This window comes from Corvus kubaryi, unplaced genomic scaffold (assembly GCF_017639235.1).
Source record: "Corvus kubaryi isolate FWS band 111438036 unplaced genomic scaffold, C.kubaryi_AGA036_p1.0 split1-37374, whole genome shotgun sequence".
Classification (NCBI taxonomy): domain Eukaryota; kingdom Metazoa; phylum Chordata; class Aves; order Passeriformes; family Corvidae; genus Corvus; species Corvus kubaryi.
The window spans coordinates 34,458-58,891 of record NW_024582079.1 but is presented as its reverse complement, the minus strand read 5'-3'; the positions used below and the strand labels follow the sequence as shown (position 1 = coordinate 58,891).

Genomic DNA, 24,434 nt, shown 5'->3' with positions numbered 1-24,434 from the left:
GACTGGGACTGGGACTGGGACTGGGACTGGGACTGGGACTGGGACTGTGGCTGTGGCTGTGGCTGTGGCTGTGGCTGTGGCTGTGGCTGTGGCTGCGGCTGCGGCTGCGCTCCCAGCACGGTCCCTGGTTCGGCCACGGCGGACCAGAGCTCACGGGTTCGGCACGGGAACGTCCGGCTGCGGCTGGAGCGCTGTATTTACTTAAAGAGTGCCACCCTGTTTTAGCTCGAGGTGTGTTATGGGCACTGACTCAGTTACTCCAGGACGAGAGGTTTGCTTAATGTTTCCAGCTCTGCTGGTTTTGCAACCGAGGGGGGCCAGAGTTTGTTGTTTTTAAACTTAGATTTGGATATTACATAACTCGGGGAGCTGAAGCGCTGAGCACGTGCCCGGGCCTTAATTCCTTTTGCCCAAGGATATGTCAACCTTGTTGGCAAAGCTGTGGGTGAGAAGTCCAGAGGACAACTGCTCCTTGTAACCATACTTTGTTGTACGGTATACAGCTCCTAATGTCCTATTTGTCCATACCAAAGGGGCAGATTTTGGCTTCTAGATATACACGTAAAGCTTACACACCTTTAAAAAAACCGTAACAGTTAAGCCCTTTGCTTGTGGGCAAAAAGTAACAATTATTACCTAAGTTACTGCATTAATGAGTGCACGCGTTATTGCTCCACCCTCTGCCCAATATGGCTTGTGGCTCAACTTTCATCTGCTGTTAAAACTCAGGAGTGCCCACAGCTACTTGTGAATAGAGATTGTGGTGATACATTTTGTTAAGTGATCTGGTCTGGGATCTTGTCTGGATCATGAGCTGTCCTTCAGTGAGCTGCTTTTAGAACAGTTTTTATCCTAAATACAGTAGGTCAGAATTCATCTTTAGAGATGCCTGTCTCAACATATGTTGTTGACAGGGTAGGGTACTCTATACACAAACTCTCAACCAAAACTTTAGGCTGAACTTTGTAAAAAAATGTTCTATGAAGTCAGGGCAGTAAAGACAGTAGAAAGAGCACCTAGCCAGTACACTTGTTACACTACACAAGTTGTAATGGCCTCAGGACAGGTTGTAGATGTTGGCTGATAGAGATGCTCATCTTTATGAGAATATATTTTTATATTGTTTTCTTGTACTGAACTTTAAATAGAATGTTAGAAGCAAAGAATTTTTTAGAAGATATCATAATTTATACCATGTCAGAGGAGCTTACCCCACATCCAACAAGGGGGCTTCTTGTGATTTTTCAGGCAGCTTTGGCTTAGATTTTAAACCTCTCAGGTCTGTACCAAAAAGGTGTGGTTTGTGATTACAACCATCAAAGCCACCGTCTGTCAGCTAAGTGCATTCTGTTACACTGTGCTGATAGCCTGCCTAATTGGAAAATACCACACATTTGTTTAAGTCACAGGGAGCTAAGGCCACACTGAGGCTTGCAGGTTGCACGGCTGAAGTGGTGGGCGCCACTGCCCTGGTTCGCTGTCCACCTTCTTTTTGCAGGTTTTTGTGTATGCAGCTGTGGCAGGTGACTGCAGAAATACGTCTGTGCTGAAGTTACAAGTTTGCGGACCAGCACCTAAGAGTAAGCTGAAATTTGCAGCAGTTTACATGGGTCTGTCAGGCTCAGGTGATGGACATAACCTGAGTGCCTTGGATCAGATATTTATAACTTCATTTTCTTGGAAGACTCACTGCCAATAACATCTGCTTTGTATTTCATCAAGCCTTGCCAAGAACATGAATGATTGTCATCTCATTAGGATTTCTACATACATTTCCCTTTACTTTCTCTTCTTTTTTTATTTCTCCAGTTCTCTTATTGCTTTGCTGAACCTGTCTCATCCTTCCCTACCACTGGCACTTTGTCAGGTGTTTTCCTGTTCTTGCTGAACAGTGCTTTCTTTAGAGCCGTGCTCGTTTCCAGCTGCCCATTTCTCCTGGTCAGGTCCCTCTCAGTCTCTGATCCTGGCAATTCCGAACAGCAGGCCCCAACTGGCAGGGCTCTCTGTGATTCCCTGTTGCCCCATGTTAATAGCTGTTTGATTAAAGCTTTTGTGTCCCATATCCAAGAGCAGGATAACAATGTGGTTGTAGACTGGCTAAGCAGCCTGGTTTGAGAACTGTGGCTGGCCCAACTAACAAAGTCATTCTTTACACATCTAGACATCAAGGACTGAGAAATTTGAGAATATGGGTCGTTGTGGTTATTTTTTGTCTCACCAGGCCCCATCATGCCACAGGTAATTTTAAAGAATTCCTCTGGGCTGTGACTTGGGTTTTGGTCTTGCTTTTCACTCCCCACTCAAAGCCTGTGGTTAATCAAAGGAAAGTACACACATACCTTCTAGGGTGGTAATTCTTCCTATATCACACATTTACTGCTGAAAAAAAAATCTATCATTGTTTGCCATTTTTTTAATCCTGTAATTGCTATGTTTATTCATGGTGTTGACTGAAATTCCATTGAATTTTACTTGCATATGGGCTTTCTGATCTTGGGTCTAATTCTGCTGTTCTATCAAACTTGCAGTTTATGCCAAGCCCTGCCCTTGTTGTCTGTTCATACCAGTTTTGTGCCATACCTGTCTTCATTACCTCTTTCTTTTTCTTGGTCATCCTCTCCATTTCCTCATTATTTCCCTTGTGTTGATTTTTCTAGCTTCTCTTCTAAAAAAAAAAAAAGGAGAGAGAAACGACATATTCATTGCTTTGAAACTTGGTGTAATTTATCTGTTTCCCACATCCTATGCCTGTCTTGTCTAAGTTGATTGTAAGCATCTCAGATGACAGACTGCCTACTCTATAACAAACACCATGCTATTGGAAGGTTCTGTCTGAGTTAGTCTTTATGCACAGCATAAATAAATATGTTTTATTAATAATAATAATAACAGCTATGCAATTAATCCCATATATTTTAATGATGGGGCTGAATGTAACGGCTCAAAATAAGTATGGCAAAAAGGATTCCTTATGCTACAGGAATTAAGGTGAATAGAAGATGTCTTTAAGTAGGCATTGACAAGATATCTTCAAAAAAAGCCTTATTTAACCAATTGCCTCTTTTAATTTGTTAGACAAAAGATTTTTATTGGTTTATTCATACATTCATTTCTTCATTGTGGTAGGATCACAGTGACTACTTATCTCTGAGCTTGGTGGCCTCAGGGATAATCCAAGCCAGTATTATGTTAAACCTTGTGTAGAACAATGAAGCAGCAAACACGTTCAGGTGTTTCTGCTCTAAAGTTCAGGTGAAAGCCTGATATCTATATGCAGTATTTATATAGAATGTCTGTATATAGATGAGGAGAAGCTTTATAGGAAACAAGTTGTCAGCCCCAACCTGTACAGATGTTCAACAGGAGCTCATCCTGAGCAACAAGGTAGGATAAAGCAGGAAGGTGTTTATTTGAAAGGGCAGTATTGGAATTCAGTTGTAGGGCTGGCAGGAAGCAGATGTCTTTACAGAGTGAAACAAAAGGTTCATTGGGATGTTGAGCCTGTGAGCTTGGAGGGAAGGGAGGAGAGTCAAGGATGGGGCTCACTACTGCGCCTGCAGAAAAAGAAAAGAAACACAAGGGAAGGGACTGACAAGCCAAGCTGAAACAGTGACTGGAAAAGCAAAAAGTGAGAATAACTGCAAAAACTAAGCTACGACATGAGTTAGATATGCTAAATATGACTGAAGGTCAAACAAGAGATTGGTTTAAGGTGGATTGAGAAGCTTTCAGATGATGAGAGGAAGCCAAACCAAGTCTGAAGGGGATTTAGTGTAGAACCTGGCAAGAGACGTGGCTGGAAGAACCTGTGAGGTGGCAAAAGAGGCACTTATACCAAAGACTTTTTTTTTTTTTTCTTTCTTTCTTTTTTTTTTTAATGGTAAAAGAGACAAGCATATCTCTGTAGGGAATCAGAGCAGACTGAACGACTAAAGCTGTGAACAAATGAAGGAGTGAGTGTTGGGAAGATCAAGAAATTAAATGGGGTGAAGTTCTCAGGGCAAGTGATGGAGTTACAGAAGCCACGTTGATAAGCTTTTTGTTATTGCCACTTGGAGACTTGTAGACAGAGGAATCATGAAGAGAATATTTTATCACTTTTATCTTTAAAGAAAATGGTGAGATAACAAGTAGAGGAAAACAGACAGGAAGGCTTGACAAGGGTTAAGCAGCAGCAATGAAAAGCTTGCTGGGATTACAAGCGTACAGATGAGCTGCAGGAGGAGAATTGTTTAGTTGTGAGAAGGCAGAAATGGAGGAGAGAGTAGGCGTGTGGCAGAGGAAGTTGCCTTGATCACAGGATTTCCGTCAGAGACACTTTGCACTGCAAGAGCAAGCATGGATGGAGCAAGCAGTGAAGGTAAGCTGGTGCTGTGGGTAGGTATGACAGTTCATCATGAAAGGAAATAAAGAGAAGAGAGCCCATGATGGATGAAAGTTGTATGTGTGGTAAATGTGTAGTTAGAATATTGCTACTGAAGCAAACACATTTTTCTCTACTTAACATCAAAATACAAACAAAGCTAAAAGATGTGCAAGCTTCATTTTTAATCAATTTTACTAGTTAGTATTATTTCTTTAGCTTTTCTTCACTTATTTTCATCATTCTTTTCTTTCCTTCCTTTGTAACAATTTACAAGACATTAGTTTTTGCACCTTCTTGCACTATCAGAGGACAAAGTTCTGAAACAATATTTTTCCTTAAAATGTTACTTATCTGATGTTGCTAGGATGTAAATACACCTGCAGCCACAATCTTTTAGTGTTGTTATATTCCATGCCAGCTAAAAATAAGTGAGACAACTAAGGCTTGTTAAACCGCTTAACAGATAAGATACAGCAGCCAGGCTATGCCCTGAGAAGTGTTCAGAACCACAGTGGTTCATTGCACTGTAATTATAATTTTCCTTTTTTTTTTTTTTTTGTTTCTTTTCCTAAAAGCACATCCCTGGCCTACAGAAGTTAGGGAAGATGCTTCAGACCAGCCTTTTAGTTATCAGAAATATTATGTCAAGCACTATGAAGATCATAGACATAATATAATGGCATTAACACATTGTTCTAAGGTCAGGTTTATGGAATTTTTGAGATTGTACTGCTGTAGAACGGCTTTGTTAGGAAGCACATACTGTTATTTTCTCTTAACATGTGGGGCCATTTTAAATTTGTGCTTCTGCATTATTAAACCATCGTGAGAAGTGCAGCAGGAGGAAACCCGGGTAATTGGCTGCGGCTCCAGATGCAGCCGCTCGCTCATTGGAGAGCCGAGGATTCTCCCAGTACTAAAATTAGAGCGTCTCCGCCCTCCAGAAATGCTTCTGGAAACAGCGGGCAGCAGAAATTGTGACACAGCCCGAGGGCCCGTGGTGGGCAGGGAGGTGCACAGGGCTCTGCTCTGGTCAAACTGCAGCCTCTCGGGGTGCGCGGAAAAGTGCTTTGGGGTTTATGGCCTGGGTAGCTGAAAAATGCACACAATAAAGAAACTGCAAGAGATTCACGTTAACAGTGTTTTATACACAGATATTAAATTCAACATTTCTTATGTAATAATAATTCTGAAGTGTTCATGCAGGCAGAGGAAGCCTTTGAACTGCTAAATTTAAGCAAGGGCTGTCAGACTTGTGCTCACTGACTTTGAAAAGAAATTACTTGCTGAATTAACACTGAACTAGACTAAAAAACCGGTGCATTCTTTCTATCAGCATTTCTTAAAAAATAAAACATGTTTATGCGTTATCTCAGTGAAGTTGCAGTGTTTACAATGTCTTCAAATGAAATACTGGGTAAGGTATTTCTGTTAAAGAAACAAATGCCATGTGCCTGTGTTGGTGAAGGAAGCCTGTATCTGAATTTGTCTTATGCACTTGGAACCTTTATTTTTTAAGGTATATAAATAACAACATCAGACTTTCATTTTTAAATATATTTCAAGCTGGCTGCAAGGAAATAACTGCATATTTTTATTTCTTGTTTCTATATTTATATTATTCACATTACTCATTAAAAAGATCAAGGCAAAATGGATTTTTCTTACGCTAACTCCAGCTTTTGCTGTAAATTTCCTATCTCCTCAGCTAACCATGGCACACAGTGTCAGTACCTCTAGCTTCAAATCGTTGGGGTTTTTTTGTCTTTTCTCCTTTACATCTACTTTCAGTCTGAAATCATTAAAATTTAAAGCCAGCACACCCATGTTTTCTCTCTGTCCCTTTGTCAAGTGTCACCCTCAAGGGTTTGAGTGCTATGTCCAGTTTTGGCTGAACTCAGCCGCGGGCCCCAGGTGTTCCAGCACCTCGGATCCCACAGTTTTTGAGAACACGGTGACAAGAGGGAATGAGAAGCAGGGAGAGGAGCAGGGCGGCGGAGCCGGCTCAGGAGTTATCGGGGCCGTTCACCAGCCCACACCCCGATAGCGCGGAGCCAGCTGGCCCGGGTCCATCCCGGGAGCGCCGGTAAACAAGGACGGGAGGTGACACCGGGGCACCCCGCGCCTCGGCTTCCCAGCCACTATGGAGCATGTTGGATGGACCATGCCTGTCCTGTAATTCCTCCCCGCTGAGTGCCCCCAGAGAGCCGGGGAAGCAGGGGATGTGGAGGGAGCAAACGAACTTGCACCACGGGGGTAAAATCTGGGGAAAATTCCCAGAGAATGCGGCTCCCCAGCTCTGCTTAAAGCCCAGCTCATCATGGTTTAATCTACAAAACGGTGAAGGTTTCCAACCCGTAACATCTTTGTGTCATAAAAGTGAAGTGGCACCGGGTAGACGCTGCAATTCCCACGCAGTGCTCGGAACCACCATTAGAGAGCTGTGGTGCGCGTCAGTGCCCGGGGTGTGCCGAGAGCTCCCGCCTCGCTGCTGCCGCTCAGGCGCGTCCAAAGGAAACCTCCCTGCAAACACTCATAAATGACCTGGGAAGGGCTGCTGTGTTTTCCTTTATTTTTTTCCCCGCCAATAAATCGCGTTACGTCGCTTCATGAGCGTTTGCTGTGAGCGCACGGCTCCCTCAGCAGTTCTGAGCGTGAGGTGAAACCGACATAAAGCTTTTATTGTCAGTGAGGAATGAGATTTTTGAGATGAGCCCCGGAGATCACGCCACTCCCCCGTTACTCCCGCACCACACGCGAAGCCCATCTCGGGGCAGCCACGGCCCCCCGTCGTGTGCGCGGAGCCCGCGGCGGTCCCGGGCCGTGAAGCACGCTCGGCCTCCGCCGCCATCACCTTCCTGCTCCCGACCGCCATCTTCGTCCCGCCCCGCCGAGGCCCGCGGGCGCCATCTTGTGCCCGGGACGGGCCCCGCCATCGCCCGGCAACAGCGGCGAGTCCGGCGGAGTCCCGGAGGCCGGGATAGCAAAGCCCGGCCGGGCCCCAAGGCAGGTGGAGCGGGGCGATTACGAGCGGACTTTGCAGCAGGAAGCAGGTCTTTGCAGCCAGGCAGGGTCTGCGTGTCTTTGTCTGATCCAGGATGGATGGAGAGAGCCAGGGCTGGGAGCGTGGGGACTCGGCGGGCAGTGGGCGAGGGAAGGGCTGCAGGTGCCGTTGTGTGGAGTTCTCTGAGGCTCTGGCAGGATCCCCCGCAGCATCCTGCTCTCGCAAGTCTCTCTAAAAGGTTGAGAGAGCTGGGGGTATTCAGCCTGGAGAAGGTTCCTTGGAGACCTTAGACCCCCTCCCAGTGCCTAAAGGAGCTCCAAAAGAGCTAGAGAGGGATTTTGGACAAGGACAAAGAGAGGTAGGAAAAGGGGGAACGGCTTCCCACTGACGGAGGGCAGGGTTAAGTAGGATATTGGGCAGCAGTTCTTGGCTGTGAGGGTGGTGAGGCCCTGGCACAGGTTGCCCAGAGAGGCTGTGGCTGCCACATCCCTGGAAGTGTTCAAGGCCGGGTTGGACAGGGCTTGGAGTAACTTGGGATAGTGGAAGGTGTCCCTGCCCATGTCAGGGGGTTGGAACTGGATGGTCTTTAGGATCCTTCCCAACTCAAACCATTCTGTGATGAAAAGAAGATTGCAAGTGGTCGCAGGTCTGTAGGAAGCCCCCTCACTGGTTCCACCACTCACAACACGGTTCTGTGCTCTCAGCTTGCCAGTGCATCTGCTCAGTGAGAAAATTGGCCCTTTGTCTGGAGCCCATAAATACAGGAATTAAATAACCATTGAGAAATACCCTGAGGCTTACAGGTGGACCAGCTCCAAGTCATTAGTCCCACACCACAGTTGTCATGTGTGAGGATACAGATCTGGGGTTTGAAGGAGCTCGTGGTGGATGGAGGGTGTGGGAGAACAGGGAGCCACATCAAGGTGTGTGATAATGCCCCTCTTTCCTCATGTATTGTCCATATATTGTTAGTGAATAACAACATTAAATTTTGGCCTTATTTTCCACAAAGTTCCACTGCACTGAAAATGGGAATGTGAACTACAGAGTGCTAACAAGTGCAGAGAACATCTCACATGGATTTTGTGAGGTGAGTGTGACCCTTTCTGTTCCTGGACTGCATGGTGAGTGTCACCACAGGTGACTGTGCAGTAGACAAACTGCAAATGTCATGCACTGGTGTCATTGCAGTACAAAAGAGGCAAGTGAATTCTAATTTAGAAGCCAGGATGGAGATCTTAATGCCTGAACCTCAGATTTATGTGGAAAGAACTCTGGCTATCATCAAACCAGATGTCATCGATAAAGAAGAAGAAATAGAGGATCTCATTCTCCGATCAGGATTCCACATCATTCAGGTAACAGGCTGTGCTCCAGAGAAAAGAACTGTAGTTTATAAGTCAGGAGAATATTTAACTTCCAGCAATCAAGCCAGTAACTAAAAGCTTGTGTGTCCAAAAATCGATTCATGTTTTTCATATCATCAAACTTTGCTGCCAGATTCTGTAAGGAGATGCTTTTTGGTGCATGGGATGGAACAGAGCAGGCCAGCTATTTTGCTGACCACAGGAGAACACAGATTTTGTTAATAAACTCAGATTTAGCAAACGTATGGAGCAGATGTGTGAACTGTCCAAGGCAACTCTTTGGAGAGTGCAGCATTCAGATCTCACAAGATTTTGTGCAAGTGGATATTAGAGAATTAATTGAATTCGGTAGCTGGCCGGTTGCAGTCTGACTAATTTTTTGTTTCCGCTGTTTTTCCAGTAAATAGGCCTTATGAATATTGAAATGACCATATAAATATTTAAATAAGACCGGCCGGGCGGCCGCTGGGGGGCGCTGCGCCCTCGCGACTGTGGGCGGTGGGGGCCCCTCCCCCTCCTCCCCACATTGTCTTGTTTCATTTCGTTTGGTTCTTGTCATTTCCTCCCTTACCTTTCTCGTTGTTTTATTTATTTGTATTTATTATTTGCATTTATTTGTTTATGGGTCTCTTGGAGCTACTCCAGAAGAGGTTACGAAGATGCTCCACGGGCTGGAGCCCCTCTGCTCTGGAGACAGGATGGGAGAGCTGGGGTTGTTCATCCTGTAGAAGAACAGGCACCAGGGAGACCTGAGAGAGCCTTCCAGTGCCTAACGGGGCTCCAAGAGAGCTGGAGAGGGACTTTGGACAAGGGCTTGGAGTGACAGGATGAGGGGGAATGGCTTTCTACTCCCAGAGGGCAGGGTTAGATGGGATATTTGGAATAAATTCTTCACCATGAGGATAGTGAGGCCCTGGCACAGGTTGCGCAGAGAAGCTGTGGCCACCCCATCCCTGGAAGTGTTCAAGGCCCGGTTTGGGGTTTGAGCAACCTGGTCTAGTGGAAGGTGTCCCAGCCCATGGTAGTAGGGGGTTTGAAACAAGATGATTTTTAAGACACCTTTCAACCCAAACCATTCCATGTTTCTATTGATTCAATATGTATCAGAAGATGAGACAAAATAGTTTATTTATTTATTTATTTATTTAATTGCAATATCTTAGTAGAGTCTTCTGATGTCTGCAGTGACTTTTGACACCAAAAGGACTCTGAGTATATGGAACTCTTGCGTTGTATAAGTTTGAGCTCGAAGAATGCACTTTAAAATTTTTTTCTTGACTGCCCTATGGTTTCTGATAACCTCCCAAAGTTGTCCTGATCCTGGCCACTTGCAGGCTAGGCAGCTATTGGAAGAGTCACAAAGCACTGAAAGAAAAATAGAACAATTGCATAATTAACAATGTGGGCTGGAGAGAAACTTGTTTAAAAGTAGAACATTATGCTGTAGCAGCTGAGTAATAAAATCCTGCCCTTGTAATGCTCTTCACTTTTTCTGTACAGTGCTCTGTCATCCAGCAGTTAGAAAATGCTGTCGTTTGCGTAGGCTAAAATCACATCTTACTCCATTGGGCTGTTTTCATAATTAACTTGGAAAACTTTTGCTCTTGGTTACTCTGTATCTCAAAGAAGATCGTATCTGGGAGAATCAGATTAGTTTCAGAAGTTACTCTGTGTTCTGCACTTGAAGATACGACTGCAGGAGAGGACTATATCCTGTCTTTTAATGCTCTAAGCTGTTTCAATGTAGCAAGTTATTTTAATTCTTTTTTTGTCTTTTACACTTTATAGAAACGGAAGCTCCAGTTAAGCCCAGAGCAGTGTAGCAACTTCTACGGAGAACAATTTGGAAAAGTGTTTTTTCCTAATTTAACAGTCTATATGAGTTCTGGTCCTATAGTTGCTATGGTTCTTGCTAGAAATTGTGCAGTCTCATACTGGAAGGAATTGCTTGGACCATCCAACAGCCTAAGAGCTAGGAGAACTCACCCTCACAGGTAACTCACTGACTGGCCTTGGGCAAGTCAGCAGGATTTTCTCATTCTCTTGATTGAGACCAGAATTCCTTCTTTTTTTTTTTCACTGTTGTTTTATAGTATGCAAAGTTCACTTATTTTATGGGGAATGCTGAGTGCACGAAATTAAGTTTTAGGTAGCTACTTCTTATGTTTAAAACAAAATCAAGCCAATGTCTTGTTAATTAGTCCATATCTATTGCTCTTCTGCGCTCTCAGGCTGCAGAAGCTTGGAAAGGATTTGCAGTTGCCCTCCAAGCAGTTATTTCCCTTGTTTTTAGCTTAAGAGCACTCTATGGAACTGATGAGCTGAGGAATGGGCTCCACGGCAGTCTCAGCATCTCCTCAGCAGAGAGAGAAATTCGATTCATATTTCCAGAAGGTAAAATGGTGCAGTTGGTTCATTGCCAGTCTTGGGGAGGATGGAGTTCTTCCCTGTCCTTCCCTGGTATTACTTGTCTCTGCCCTGACTCCAGATAAAATTGATTTAGAAGAGGTTGGGTTTGTTTGCTTTATAGGCTTGTGGGTCTCTTTATCTACAAGCTGACATTTTCTGCTATGAAAGGCTTACCAAAAATCTATCTGAAGAGCCAGGGTAGTTGCAAAGATTGCTTCCACTTTTCAAACTCTGCTCTGGGAACTGGAGCAGTCAAAGCTGGGTAAAATGAGAAGAAATTAGGAAGCTGCTACACTCCAGCGAGTGTTTCTGGCACTGTCAGCCCTGGAGACTCCTGTTGGCTTGAGAAGACTGACTTTCTACTTGGATTCAGGCTGAGTAATTCCTATTCAAAAGCAGCTGGATGCTCACATGATAGTGCAATTCCAAAGTTAAGTGCCAGAGAAAAGGGCCTTAGAACCTGGAAAGGCTGCAAGAGGATCTCTGGTTTGTAATGTAACAGGATTTGCTCTTTGACAGAAAGGTGCAAGTGAAACTGCTAGAAGAACGTGTCTACTGATGCTTTTTGTCAGCTGTATCAGTGAGTTTAATAAAAGATGTTTCAGTTCCATAAAAACCTTACCCATTGTGTAAACCATGTCTATTCTCCTCACCCTGACAAACAAAGTAAGACTAAAGGTGAGGTTTTTAGGGTTTCAGAATCCAGCTTCACACTGCAAGAAGGAAGTGCTAAACATGGGATATATTGTTTCTCTTCTGCCCCAAATGCATCTTCAAGGATAAAGGTTTTCCCCAGATGATCTGATTTTCTCCCTTTTCATAATAGACTATAGTTAGTAAAATTACCTCAGGGACATTGTGAAGAAGTTTAGGGAGTTTCTTTGCAGTTTGTTGTGGGAGAAGCTATAAAACCCATGATGTATTATTAACTTATTAAGGAAAAGAGCAGCTCACATATAAACAACCTTTGAAAGAATGCTGGGTTTAATCACTCTAGAGGCTGTTTTCTAACACCTCTGATTCCTCCTTGCAGCAATCTTGGAGCCTGTTCCGACTGGACAAAGAGCTCGGGATTACCTGAACCTGTATGTGAAGCCCACGCTGCTGGCTGGGCTCACTGCCCTGTGCAAAGAGAAGCCAGCAGACCCCATGGTATGTGCAGTGTCCCAGCACTGCTGTCAGCTTTGGGATGCAGTTACTTGGTGTTAGTAAAGTCCCTGTTTGTAGAGCTACTCTGTTGGTGAAGAGCTGTGCTGTTTTAGCTGTCAGCTAATGAGCTACTCAAATAACATTTGGTTTCAAGAAGTTGATTTGTTTGTTAGAGATAAAACAAGGTTGTGTTTTAAGTCCCTAAACAAAATCAATTTTCTTATGTGTGGAAAAACATGGTAAATATGTCTTTGTGTTCTTAAAGCTCCAGTCATTCGCACTAGTACTTCTTTAAGCATGCAGATAATTAATTCATGTGACAACTTGCTGGCAGTTGTGGTGGATTTTACATCATTATCAGCTTTATAATCATTGCATTTTTCTAAAGTATGCTTTTCAGAAAAAAAAGCCTTAAAACTCACTTGGGGTGTTCCTATAAACTATGTGATATACATGAGGCCACATTTAAGGTACTTTGATTGTTCCAGCTTTATAACCTCTACTTTATCTGTGTCTGGCACTGTTACCATAGAAATCTAGAAAACAGAGATGAAGTCCATTCCTGTGCCCAAAGGCCAAACCAATTGTATCTGTTCCTAACAAATGTGTCTGGCCTGTGGTGTAGCACTCCAAATGATGGCGAATCTACAGTCTCCCCAGGCAATCTGTTTCAGTACTTAATTATACTTGTTAAAAGCTTTCACTAAAAGATAGCCTAAATCTCCTGGCTCCAATTTTAAGCCCATTACCTTTTTTTTTTTCCCTTTTACTATCCCCAGAAGACATTGGAGACAATGTAATATCTCCTTTTTTTTTTTGCAGCAACCTATTGCATATTTGAAGAATATTCCCATTTTCTTTCTCTTCAGTCACCTCTTTACTATATTAAATACTTTTTTTTGAATTTTTTTTTTGTTACAAGTCCCATCTCTCTTGCTCATTGTTTTGGCTTCCGGTTAATCTGCATTCTTAGCACAATTTTCTAATCAGTTATGAGGTATCTGATAGTAACTTCATGGAGACAATGCCTTCCTTCCTTGCTTGTAAGAAAGCTGTATTAAGCAGTGCCAGTAGTTTTGCTAAAAACAGTCTGTTTGCTTTGCTAAAAACAGTCTATTGCTACCTTCTTTGTTGTCCATAATGTCTGTGACCTTGTAACAGAAGGAAAATAATGTTGATTTCATACTGCTTCAGAAATAGATATTGCCTATTGCTTTTTGTTTGTTATCTGCTAGGTGGCTTACAGCGAGACTGTTGGAATGTTTTGTTTTTTCCAGTATCTTTTTCTTTTCTTCTTTTCTTTGCTTTTGGAAATGGCATCAGAAAGTGTCTGTACACTCAGAAATATTTGCTGTCAGCACAGAGGCTGTCTGAGCCAGTTCCTTAGGTAATACAAGATAAATTTATTTGAGCTCAAATGATTTGAGGATTTCTTTTTCCTAAAGCAGTTTTTTCTAAGGGGCTTTGTGTTTTGGCATATTTTGTTTGTTTGTTTTCCATTTTTGTCTTAGGTTCTTAGTACTGTCCTGCTGTTGCTGACTTTACCTGTCCTAGTGCTCTGCTTGGCTCTCCCTTTGCAAACCACCCTTTTTGTACGTGGTAGTAAAAGGAGGGTGTTGCTTACCTTCCCTGTCTGCTGTTCTGTCATTTTTTCACAGTGTGGTATGAAGTTTGTTGTACTCAGCATTCCAGAAACTAATCGTCAACAGCCTTGTGAAGTAAATAAGGATGTGTTAAAAACTTTGCTTTACAAGTGGAGAAATCAAGGCAAAAGGTTTTTGCCTAAGGCCAGGCCCAGACTGGCAGATGGAATTAGGACTCAAGGCATTCCTGCCTCCTGCATTCTCGTTTAAGTACAACGTGCTGGAAAACTTGCAAGATGAATTTTAAAAAGCAACCATATTTTGGTTTTAAGTTTTAGGTACTGTAAGGTGATTTCAGTGCAGAAGGCTGGCACTCTGAATGAATGATTACTAGATGAAATATCTGTAAGTGTTGTCAGCAGTAATATTTCATTAAGCAGTTTTAGGAATACTGTGCAGCCGCATTCCGAAACAGAGATGGCTGAATTATTTGAAGTATGGCTCAAATGGTCTTATACTTTCACAAAGATAAACATTGCCAGGACAAGTTGTCTTCTAAAGGTCAGTGTGAATTGTTCAAAAGCAATATAAACTGAAGATTTAAAAGAACATTTTTAAAAAACAGGTCATCTGCATGTCCATTTTTTTCTGAAAGGTCTTAATTTTGCAGCACAGTAGGAGAGTATCTGTACCAGAGGTTTCAAATAATGCTTTTAATACGCTTCTATACACTTAATAGAAAACAACAGAAAGCTGAAAACATTTGGGTTTTGGGTTTTTTGTTCACAGATTTGGCTTGCTGACTGGCTGATTGAACACAATCCTAATAAACCTAAACTACAATATCACATCTCTTAGGAAGAGCATCGGGGGTGAGAGCTTGGTGGAAACCAAACAAACCATCTCAAGCATTCCAAGTTACAGATGTATATTGTCATTTTCAGTGTGTCCTTTGACTGTATAACCAATACTATCTAAAGTAAATGCGTTTGTCATAACTGCTTGTGTCTTCATGGGATAAATAACCTTACACTTAATACACAGGATGTATTGGTTCTAGTACTTTCTCTACTGACAAAATGAATGCAGAATTACACAGTAAATTTATGGCATTGGGTGATGAGAAAAAGACAATGTTCTTAGTGGGTGTGACTTACTGCTATTTTCCCCATTTTTCTTGGTTTGTCTGTGTGAGAGAACAAAATCATTTACAGCAGTGTGGATTCCCAAAGGACATCCACCTGGCCTGTCCTTTGTGAAGTCAAGGGTCGTGTTTCAGCAATTTTTTAGCATAAATTCAGTTATGAAGGGAGGTACTTGGATATAATGTAGAAAACAAATACTGGAGGCATATTAGCAACTTCGGAATTTTAATTGCTGATTACATCACCCAGATGTCAGAATGTAATTTGAAGGACTTATTTGAAGGTACATTGAATGCACCTTTCCCATCTTGGTGGCAAAAGGCTCAGTGACTAAAAATAACAGGAATATGTATTTTAGTCAAGGACTGAGGTTGTCTTCCAACATTTTTTTGCAAGTGTATTGGTTTGGCACGGCCTGGTTTTGGGTAGCAGGGGACCACAAAGATGGCTCTTGTGAGGAAGCTGCTGGAAGCTTCCCACCATGTCTGGCAGAGCCAATGGCTGATGGCGCTGAAAATGGACATGCTGCTGGCCAAAACTGGGCCAATGAGAGAGGTTGGTAATGCCTCTGTGATGACATATTTAAGAAGAAAATCAAAACAAAGTCAAAAGATTTTGGGATTCTAGTCAGAGAAGAGGAGGAGGTGAGAACATGTGAGGGAAAATGACATGGTGACAACCAACATCAGTGAAGAAGGAGGGGCAGGAGGTGCTCCAGGCACCGGAGCCGAGGTTCCTCTGCAGGTTGTTGTGATGACCATGGTGAAGCAGCTGTGCCCCTGCAGCCCATGGGAATCCACGGGGGATGCAGAGATCCACCCACAGCCCATGGGGAGGTGCCCGTGCCGGAGCAGGTGGATGCCTGGAGGAGGCTGTGTTCCAGTGGGAGTCCCGGTGGAGAGAGAGGGCCCTGCTTCCAGGCTGGAGCAGCCTGTCCTTGGAGCACTGGACCCTGTGGAAAGAGAGAGCCACGGCACAGCAGTTTTGGGAGGGCTGTGTGCCCGTGGGAGGGGCTCAGGCTGCAGCAGGGGCGGTGTGGCTGCTGCTTGTGGGGGTGGACCCACGCCAGGGAAGTTCAGGGAGAACTGTCTCCCGTGAGAGGGACCCCACGGCCTCGCAGAGGAAGATTCCTCTCCCGGAGCAGCAGAGGGAAATCTCGGTGATGGACTGACCAAACCCTCATGCCCTGTCTCCCTGCGCTGTCGGTGGGAAGGAGGGAGGGGCTGGGGGGGGGGAAGGTGTTCTAGGGGCTTATTTTACTTCTCATTATCCTCCTCTGATTCTGTTAGTAATAAATTCACTTCGCAACTTAAGTTGAGCCTGTTTCGCTCCTGAAGTGTTTCTCCCGGTCCTTATCTCACTCATGAAGCACTTGTTAATTTTTTTCTTTTTCCCTCCTCTGCCCAGCTGTGGCAGGGGAGGGTGAGCGAGCCACTCTCATGGGTGCCTGGCGCTGGGCCAGTGTCAAACCACAACAGCAGGAAAGGTGCTTAATTGGAACAGCTTACCTTAAGAGTGTTTTCTGTGTTCTCCTGCTCCTAAATCTCTGTTGTTTTCCTCAAACTTCCATGTGTTCTGTTGAAGAATTTCAAGAGAGTGCTCTTGACAGGCAACAGGTTAATGCCATGCTATTGCCTTTTATGAAGTAACTAAACTGTTTTTTGGGATGTAGGGCTTTTTAATTTTCTTCAAAGAGCTGGACTTATGCTGTTAACTTCAAGCTTTGTATCTTTTGGTTTGACTGGCTAGAATGAAGAAGACTGTAGTTTTCATAACTCTGAAATATGAGTATGCTTGACTAATACTAAATAAGCAATTTCATAATTTGTTTCATGAAAAAACTTGCTTCCTCAATTTGAGTAATTATGAGAAACAGAAGTCATTTGTCCGTAACATCAAACTTTGTTTAAGTGAATTTTTTATCCTCTCAGTGGAACAAACGACTATTGCCAGCCCAGATAATAAGCATTTAGAAACTGGTCCCTATAGTACCAAGACCTAAAAATCTTGGGACTTCTAAGATAAGGAAAAAAAGAAAGCCCAAACCCTCAAATATTGAAGAGTAAAAGCATGAGGTGGTTAGAAATACAGTAAACAGATCTGTTTACAACCAGTTTATTTTGCCTATAATTATTGTCCCCATATGTGTCTGATGGACGGTTGTGCTTTGTGTTTTCCTGTCAGCCAAATAAGAATTTCTGTTTTCTGAAAACACCTGAAAAACTCTGAAAATTCAGAAACTAAAATCCGGTGAATTCACAAGGCATTCGCCTGCATTTTGTTTGTTAGTATGATATTTGCTTGCTTATTTTGATGTCCTACTGCTTGACAATAAATACATCCTTTATGTTACTGCTGGAGTTTTAGGTTTTGCTTTTGTGCCAGAGCTGCATTCTGTTGGATGAGAGTAGGTGGATCCTTATCCGGGGGGCAGGAGAAAGGACAAAGCCAGCTGATGTTGCAAATGTCACCTTTATCACCCACATCATATAGACTCTCAGTCATTCAGGTGTTCATCTGTCATGGAATTATCCTCTGATGTTGGAGCTAACACCTTCAGTTGCTGACTGGTGTTTGCTTCCATTTTCCTAAGGTAAAGGTGGAAAGAGAGAAGTTGACTTTATCCCACGGGTGCTGTCCTGACTCACTGTATCCCTACACCTAGGACAAGTACTGATCGAGCAGATCTCACAGCTGAGACCCTGAGGAACCTGCATTAATAAATAGGATGTGGGCAGAGGATCAGTCCTGGGAATGTGAAATGGCCCAGCAGCCTGGTCCCGTGGGGGAGCTGTGACACCATGGGAGAGGCTGTTGGAGCATGTGCTGCTACATTTCTTATGGTCTTTAGGTTTTTATTTAGCCCAGAGTGGTACAGGCTTGGCCAGGATTATGATTCCATAGCACAGAAAGTGTAGCTTTGGGGAAAAAAGCCAGATTAACTGAAAGATGTCAATGTCAGCAAGGACGAGTAATCTGTCCTCTCCCTCTGTCAAGTCAAAATGATTACCTTGCCTATTGAGTTTTATTGGGCATTTTTAACTTTGAAGGAGTCCATTTTAGTTTACTGCCTAAGTGGTGGAATAGAGCTATGTCCATAAAATGAGCAGTTCAATCTGTTTCACATAATTCTATTTTTTCAACAGAGTTCCTCCTGGAACTTTGCTTATCATATGCTTGCTATCACCTGCACTGGAAGTTGTTCTTGGAACTGTACAGACTGAGCTAGTCTTGAAGTATGTGATTGTTCAGCCTTCCTGTCTCACAAGGGAGTTATTATCTTCAGGAACAGTTAAACTGCCACGAACCTTGGACATACTTTAAAGATGGCAGAAGCCTCAGTCGAAGGCAGTTTCCCATTGTCTGCATCTGTCAGAGCATTCCAGCATGCCCAGCTTCAGAAATGAGTCACTGGTCAGAGCTTGGGACTGTCATTCAGGAGATTGAAGATTGTTTCATGAAGATTTGCAAATTCCTGCTTTTCTCATGTAGGAAAAGGAGCAGATTTGTGTTTCTTCCTTCATTTAGCTATTAATCTTGACCATCCTTTAAACAACAGTTGATGAGTGTCAGTGTTAATTCATTCAGTCAGAGTAGTCAGATCAAGATAATTTGTGTTATTCTGCACAGTAAATGTTGGCCATTCTTGGTGGTACCCAACAACAGCTCATTCTCTGAAAATATTATGGTTGTTCAATTTTCTTTAAAAAAACAAAATCAGAAGAGAAATTATTTCTATTTTGTTGGAAAGACTCTTTGCACATCATAAAAAGATAACTTACAATTGTTTTTGTAGTACTATTTCCTTTTAATAGATTTGTCCTTGGACTAGGAATAGGACTTCAGTCCTCTCTACTCATTACCTGCTGCTTTGCTTTACTAAAGCAGACTTGGCTCATACCAGCATGGCAGTGTCACCAGGATCATCACAGCAAATAGGTACTTCCTGGTTCTGCTGTTAGTGAAACAGGAAAACCTGCTGCTTTAGGATGGTCAATCAAGAGCAGCTGCCTGCACCTAGAAATCTCCCCTGGTGTGGATGACCTCCTCTGGGTGTGGAGTGTGTCAGCAGTGTGACTGATGTGTAGAGTCTCCTTGGGAAGATGCCTGTCAAATCATTGTCATGCTGCCTCCTGCCAAGTGATCATGGGGACACTGCCAAAGCTCAGGGGAGAGCTTTTTGTTGGTCTTCTGAGCCAGAAATGAGGTATTGTTGTGAGGCAGAGCAGTTGGTGGGAGAAGAAGGCAGTTTGCAGACAAGTGGGTGAATGATACTCTAATAATGGTAACACTGAAGGATTGAGATTCAGTTCACTGCTCGTGAGTGTTTTAGGGCTGAGGGAGGTGATGCTTTCGCACAAAGATCTTCATGTAGTGCCTTGCTGGGTGTGCTTATATTTGTCTTGTATGGCATCAAGTTTTGTCCCCTGAGAACCCCTGACTGGCTCATCTCGCTTGGCTGTGGTGCTATTCTGAAGCATGATTATTAAAAAATAAAGCCAAAACACAACTCTGGTACCATGTCTGCAACTTTGTTACCATCACATTTAATTTATTGGAAAGTCTTTTCACCTGGGGTCTGAGTCAACCTGGATGGATCCTGTTTGGCCAGAGAGAAAAGGCAGCTGGGTGCAGTCTGTCAGTTGCAGACTGCCTGAGCAAGGAGTCACGGATGAACTCACCCTAAATTCCAGGGAATTTTTATGTGCAAGAACCTAATTTGGCTCTACTCTTGTCTTTAGGAAACTACTCTACAAACCACCCATGCTTCTTTATTATTTCTTTATAATCAATGATTAAGCTCTCATCTCCTTGCTAGGGGACAGTTGTGTTTTTGTTGTGCTTCCAGAATCTGCGCCGATTTTCAGGTTAGGAAATCCTGCATTTCCAAAAGCAACATCTTATTGCTCCGATGGCTGGTGGTTCTTATCTCTCTTAGGTGTTGTAAAGTGTTTTCTTACTGGGTGGCATTCCTGGTGCTGGGTGAATGAGGCAGTGTTCTGCCCGTGTTTAGTTTTATGTCAGGCCTCGTCTCTCTCTGTGTGACAAAATTCCCAGGAGTGTTTAACGGACACGTGCAGACAAATCTCCTGCACGCCCCATAAAGCACTTTACTATGGGCCACTATAAAGCAGTCATTACAGAGCAATGTTTAAACTTCTGAGATTAACACAGTCTCTCAATTGCACTTATTTTTATAATGTGTAATTTAGCAACTGAACTGTGAAAAGTTATGGCATAACAAGGTCTTCTTAAAAACAGTGGCTCCAACTGTGCTTTTAGGTTGCTTCATTGTAAATCTGGAGCAATTCCATTCTGTTAGTTAAAAGAAAGAAAATGGGATTTTTTTCTGGGTGCATCTGAAATGTATTATCAAGTGTTGCATGGCACATTTTCCACATTTATGGAAAGCAAAGAGCTTGTGCCTGATTTCTCAGGAACCAGACTTGGACAATGCTGTTCCTTGCATGCAGAACACTTTGGCAGTTGCCATTTTGCTCAGGGAGTTGTGCAATGGTATTTTTGCCTGGATGAGGAACGTTTGATCAAACCTCTGTTTGAAAACCAGATGCTTTTTCTGCGGCCACCACACATCTAGATAGCCATGAGATCCTTCCCTGCTACTTACCACTTCCAGCTGAACTATCCCATGAGGGTATTTCAGAACACTTGTTTTCTTCGAAGCTCTTCCATGTAAATATACTGAATTGACCAGCAAAGTTTTGACCGTGACTGTCTTTGTTTTGCAAAGTTCTCTTGTAAACAGGCACTGTGGGGCTTCCCCAAACAGCCCCATCAGTGCAACTGAATGGGAGCAACAAAGGCATAGGAAATGAAATGTCCATTCCTTTTCTTATTCATGTAAATGATAGTTTATCATACTGTTTATTAGCTTCATGTAGTCAGGATCTGTGATGTTTCTTAAGCTTTTTATTGCTTTTTTTTTTCCCTTTAATGAGCTGCAATAAAACATTGCCTTACCTGAGTGCTGACGCAGTGCTGAGGCATTCTCCAAACTTAGTGTTATTATTGATGTTAATTAGTCATTACCCATGGCAAAGGCTGCCACCACAGCACAAAGCAGCCATGATGTATCTTTACCAGTTGTTCTGTCTCTATGCAAAATGTTCCTTTTTACGACTATATGGAATTCCTGGAATGAACAATTTCAAGTCATCCATAAACATGGTTTTAATAATGATATCTGATTTCTTTATAATATCTCTCCTCAGTGGATGGGCAATGATGTACAAAGGAACTGGCAGTACACAGGTGCTACAAGTGTGAAGGTAAGGAAATGGACAAGTGAAGAGACTCCTTGGGTCCTTCCTTGGAGCAGCAGCAGGATCTAGAATCACAGAATCATGGAAAATATGTGCAAATGCACAAGTAACAAGGTTACTGCATGTGCACTATGTAAGTACCTACTTGTAGGGAGGAGTGGGGAGCTTAACACCTGTGTTCTCATGGTCTGCCAGTGGTTTGGTGCTTGGATCTCTTGGCATCTCACGTTTTGAATAATTTCTTTGGAGGCTTTTCTACTTGGATATGTGTAGTATGAGGTGTGGTATGAGGTTTTAATGAAGATAGTTGCTATCACTGTGGTAACACTGTTGCAAGTCTGTTAATGACTTCTGGACTTCTGAAAGCAATGGTCAAAAATTAGTAGCCAGTTTTCTTTCATCTCTGGAAGTGGAAACAAACAGAGCTGGCACAGCTCTGAAGTTGTGTATGGAAGTAGCAGGTTTGGAGCACAACTCCTAGGTGGGAGTTGTTCCTTTCCAGGGTACAGATGAGTGTGGCTGGGAGGTTCCATGCTTCTCTGCTCCAGCAGCACCTTCAACTGTTCTGTTTTCTGTTCTGCATTGTTGTCTGCAGCCACCGAAGGTGATGATCCAAGGGAAATCACACGGTGTTCACTGACACTGTGTTTAGAGCTGTGAAACAGAACAGGTAGAGAAAAGGCCAAATGAGGACATGTGTGATCCTCTGCTTTGTCTTCCTCTGTTCCAGCAACACAGAAATGAAATGTTTCCCTATCCCTAAACCAGGACATCCATCTTTCAAATATTCTGACTGAGCTCCTTTCAGCTCAGCCATGATTGCAGGTATGTGCAGAAGGACTGGCCTGGGCACAGAGAGCAAAGGCTGACAGACAATTAAAATTTGTAGCTGTTTTTATTCTGCTCTAACTGTTGGATTTCTTTCTAGGTACAAACAGTTGATGTGACTTTCATCAGCTGACATGAAGGAAAAGGTGCAAGGTAAAGTATATTTTTAAGTTGAACAATTTTATATGTGCTTTTAGAGATTTGCTGCAGAAGATGATGCTTGGCCATGTCCTTAGGTACTATAATCTGGTATAATTCTACTGAGGTGAATTCTAATTCACAGATTATATCAATTTGGGTATGACCTGAGATTGTAGCATCCTGACAGTATAAGCTGGCAGCTTTTGATTTTCACTCCCTTGTACTGACAAGAAATTGGATCTTTATTTATTTATATGTCCAGTTCCAATGAAAATTAATAGTTTCATTGTCACCTAGTATTAATTTACAATTCTGCTGCAGGTTTTCTTCCTTATGGTTGAGAAAGTTTAAATACAGAATAATTTTCACCACTTGTGTGTGCCAACCCACCCATGGATGTGAAATAGCTGTGTCTGGTGCCAGGGGAGTTTTCCAGAAATACAATGTGTCTTTTATGTGCCCACATGTGTAATGTTAAACTGTTTCTGCCCATGGAGGCTGTAGGATTTGCACACTGGTCCAGAGGCGAGACATTACTGATGGGAATTTGCTTATTTTTTATAGAAAAAAATCGTCTTCTAAAAGTTTTGTCTTCCCTTGGTCCATAGTGCCAAGGGAACATGTTGAGGCATGCCCTTTTCTGTTTGCTTTCAACAACAATGGGAATTCTTCAGTTAAGTATAAAAAATGGAAATTTCCTTTCTTTTTGCCCCTCTCAAGTATGTTTAGGTAACTGAAGCACATTCACACTTGGAGAGATGGGGCTGTTTTGCAAGGGAAAACCAAAACATTCCAGTGCAGCTAAAATTGCAGCTCCTCTGGTGTCTTAAGTTCAGGCCACAGCAGGAGGTGCAGATATCTAAGGGGAATGCAGTAACTTTTTGGATCTTTTCTTTGGAAGAAATAATAAGATGAGTCACAATTAACCCATTCAGCTATGTTAGCAGGGCTCTGGGAGATGAGAGAAGAAATGGGAAGTTTTTAGTTCTAATGGTTTGCTCTACAGAAAAGAGACCTTTTTCCTTACATCCCTTCAGGTCCAATCAATAAATTTGTCTTCATCATTGCAGGAAGCATAAATTTGCTTCTTTTCTTACAACCTTCTCTTATGCATCCCTCCTTGAGACGTCCAAGCCTGATGTGATGATCGTGCTTTGATTATCTTGCTCTGGCAAACCGATGGGCTCCCCTCTCCAGGAGAAAAGGGCTCTCCAGGGCAAGTGTCAGAATGTTGGCACAAAGTACTTTGTTCCTCTTACATGATTAATGTGGAAGGAGTGTTTTTAAGTAATTTGTAATTTGTCACAGTGCAATGGAAAACATGCCGTATCAGAGGCAGCCAGGGCCATAAAGTGCTGTTGTTGAGAAGTGAGGACTATTCTAACCCAGGTGATGTCTCCAGGGGGTGTATTCCTCAAGGACTGGTGGGTGGATTAGCAGTCAAACCTTTGAGAAGCAGGGTGAAAGCCAACATGTCCATGGTGACAAGGACACAGCTGGAATTAAGAAGGATGACTAGCACATCCAAACCTTTTTTAAAGGATTCTGGTTGGTTTTTTCTCTAATGATCTTTTCTGGTTTCATTTATTTAGCTGTCTCGAGAGTTCATGTCTTTCAGGTAGCAGAGAAGTGTCTGCCCCAGTGTCTCAGAAAATGAGATTTTGTCTTTGGTCCCTCACAAAAGGAGCTGCACACTGGTGCCATGGGTGAGCAGGAGATGCAATGTCCCATTGCTCTCTGCCTGTCTCTGGCACTTGAGTGCTTGTGGAGCTCATCTCAGCAGAGCTTTGCTGCTTTCTGCTTTCGTTTTTCCAGCCTCTGGATCTTGATGTCACCATGTGGCTTTGAAAAGAAGTGTTTGAGGTTGAAGGAGCCTGTACAAAAAGTCAGCCATCCTTCAAAACACAGGTCAGGGTGGTATTTGTTCGAGGGGTAGCACCTGAAGGTCAATTCTGTTATTCCATGACTCCTTAGTTGATATGTTTTCCCAAAAGCCAGTAATCACCAAGGAAGAAATCTCCTGTCTGGGAAAATAAAGCAAGATATGTAAATTGCTTTAATGGGATGCTCTAGTACACTTATATCTTCTTGAAAGGAAGCTAAACCACATGCATGAGATGATATATGAGTTTATTTTCACATGTGGATTTAATAACCT

The 24,434-nt window shown here is 43.0% G+C and overlaps 1 protein-coding gene across 2 annotated transcripts in view; it reads left to right on the top strand.

Moving 5' to 3' along the window:
- Window positions 1–7,041: 7,041 nt before the first annotated feature.
- The window catches only part of LOC121657783 (nucleoside diphosphate kinase homolog 5-like), a 27,848-nt gene continuing 10,455 nt past the window's right edge, over window positions 7,042–24,434 (top strand). Inside the window, exons 1-8 of one of the 2 annotated variants that reach the window (XM_042013875.1) lie at window positions 7,042–7,419; window positions 8,383–8,460; window positions 8,562–8,728; window positions 10,526–10,731; window positions 11,031–11,131; window positions 12,180–12,298; window positions 21,257–21,313; window positions 22,236–22,288. In XM_042013875.1, the coding sequence (XP_041869809.1) occupies window positions 8,600–8,728; window positions 10,526–10,731; window positions 11,031–11,131; window positions 12,180–12,298; window positions 21,257–21,313; window positions 22,236–22,268 (645 nt within the window). In that variant the 5' untranslated portion in view covers window positions 7,042–7,419; window positions 8,383–8,460; window positions 8,562–8,599 and the 3' untranslated portion in view covers window positions 22,269–22,288. Of the gene's footprint in view, window positions 7,420–8,382; window positions 8,461–8,561; window positions 8,729–10,525; window positions 10,732–11,030; window positions 11,132–12,179; window positions 12,299–14,667; window positions 14,916–21,256; window positions 21,314–22,235; window positions 22,289–24,434 lie in introns of those variants that run through there. The other variant, XM_042013876.1, reaches the window with a different exon arrangement.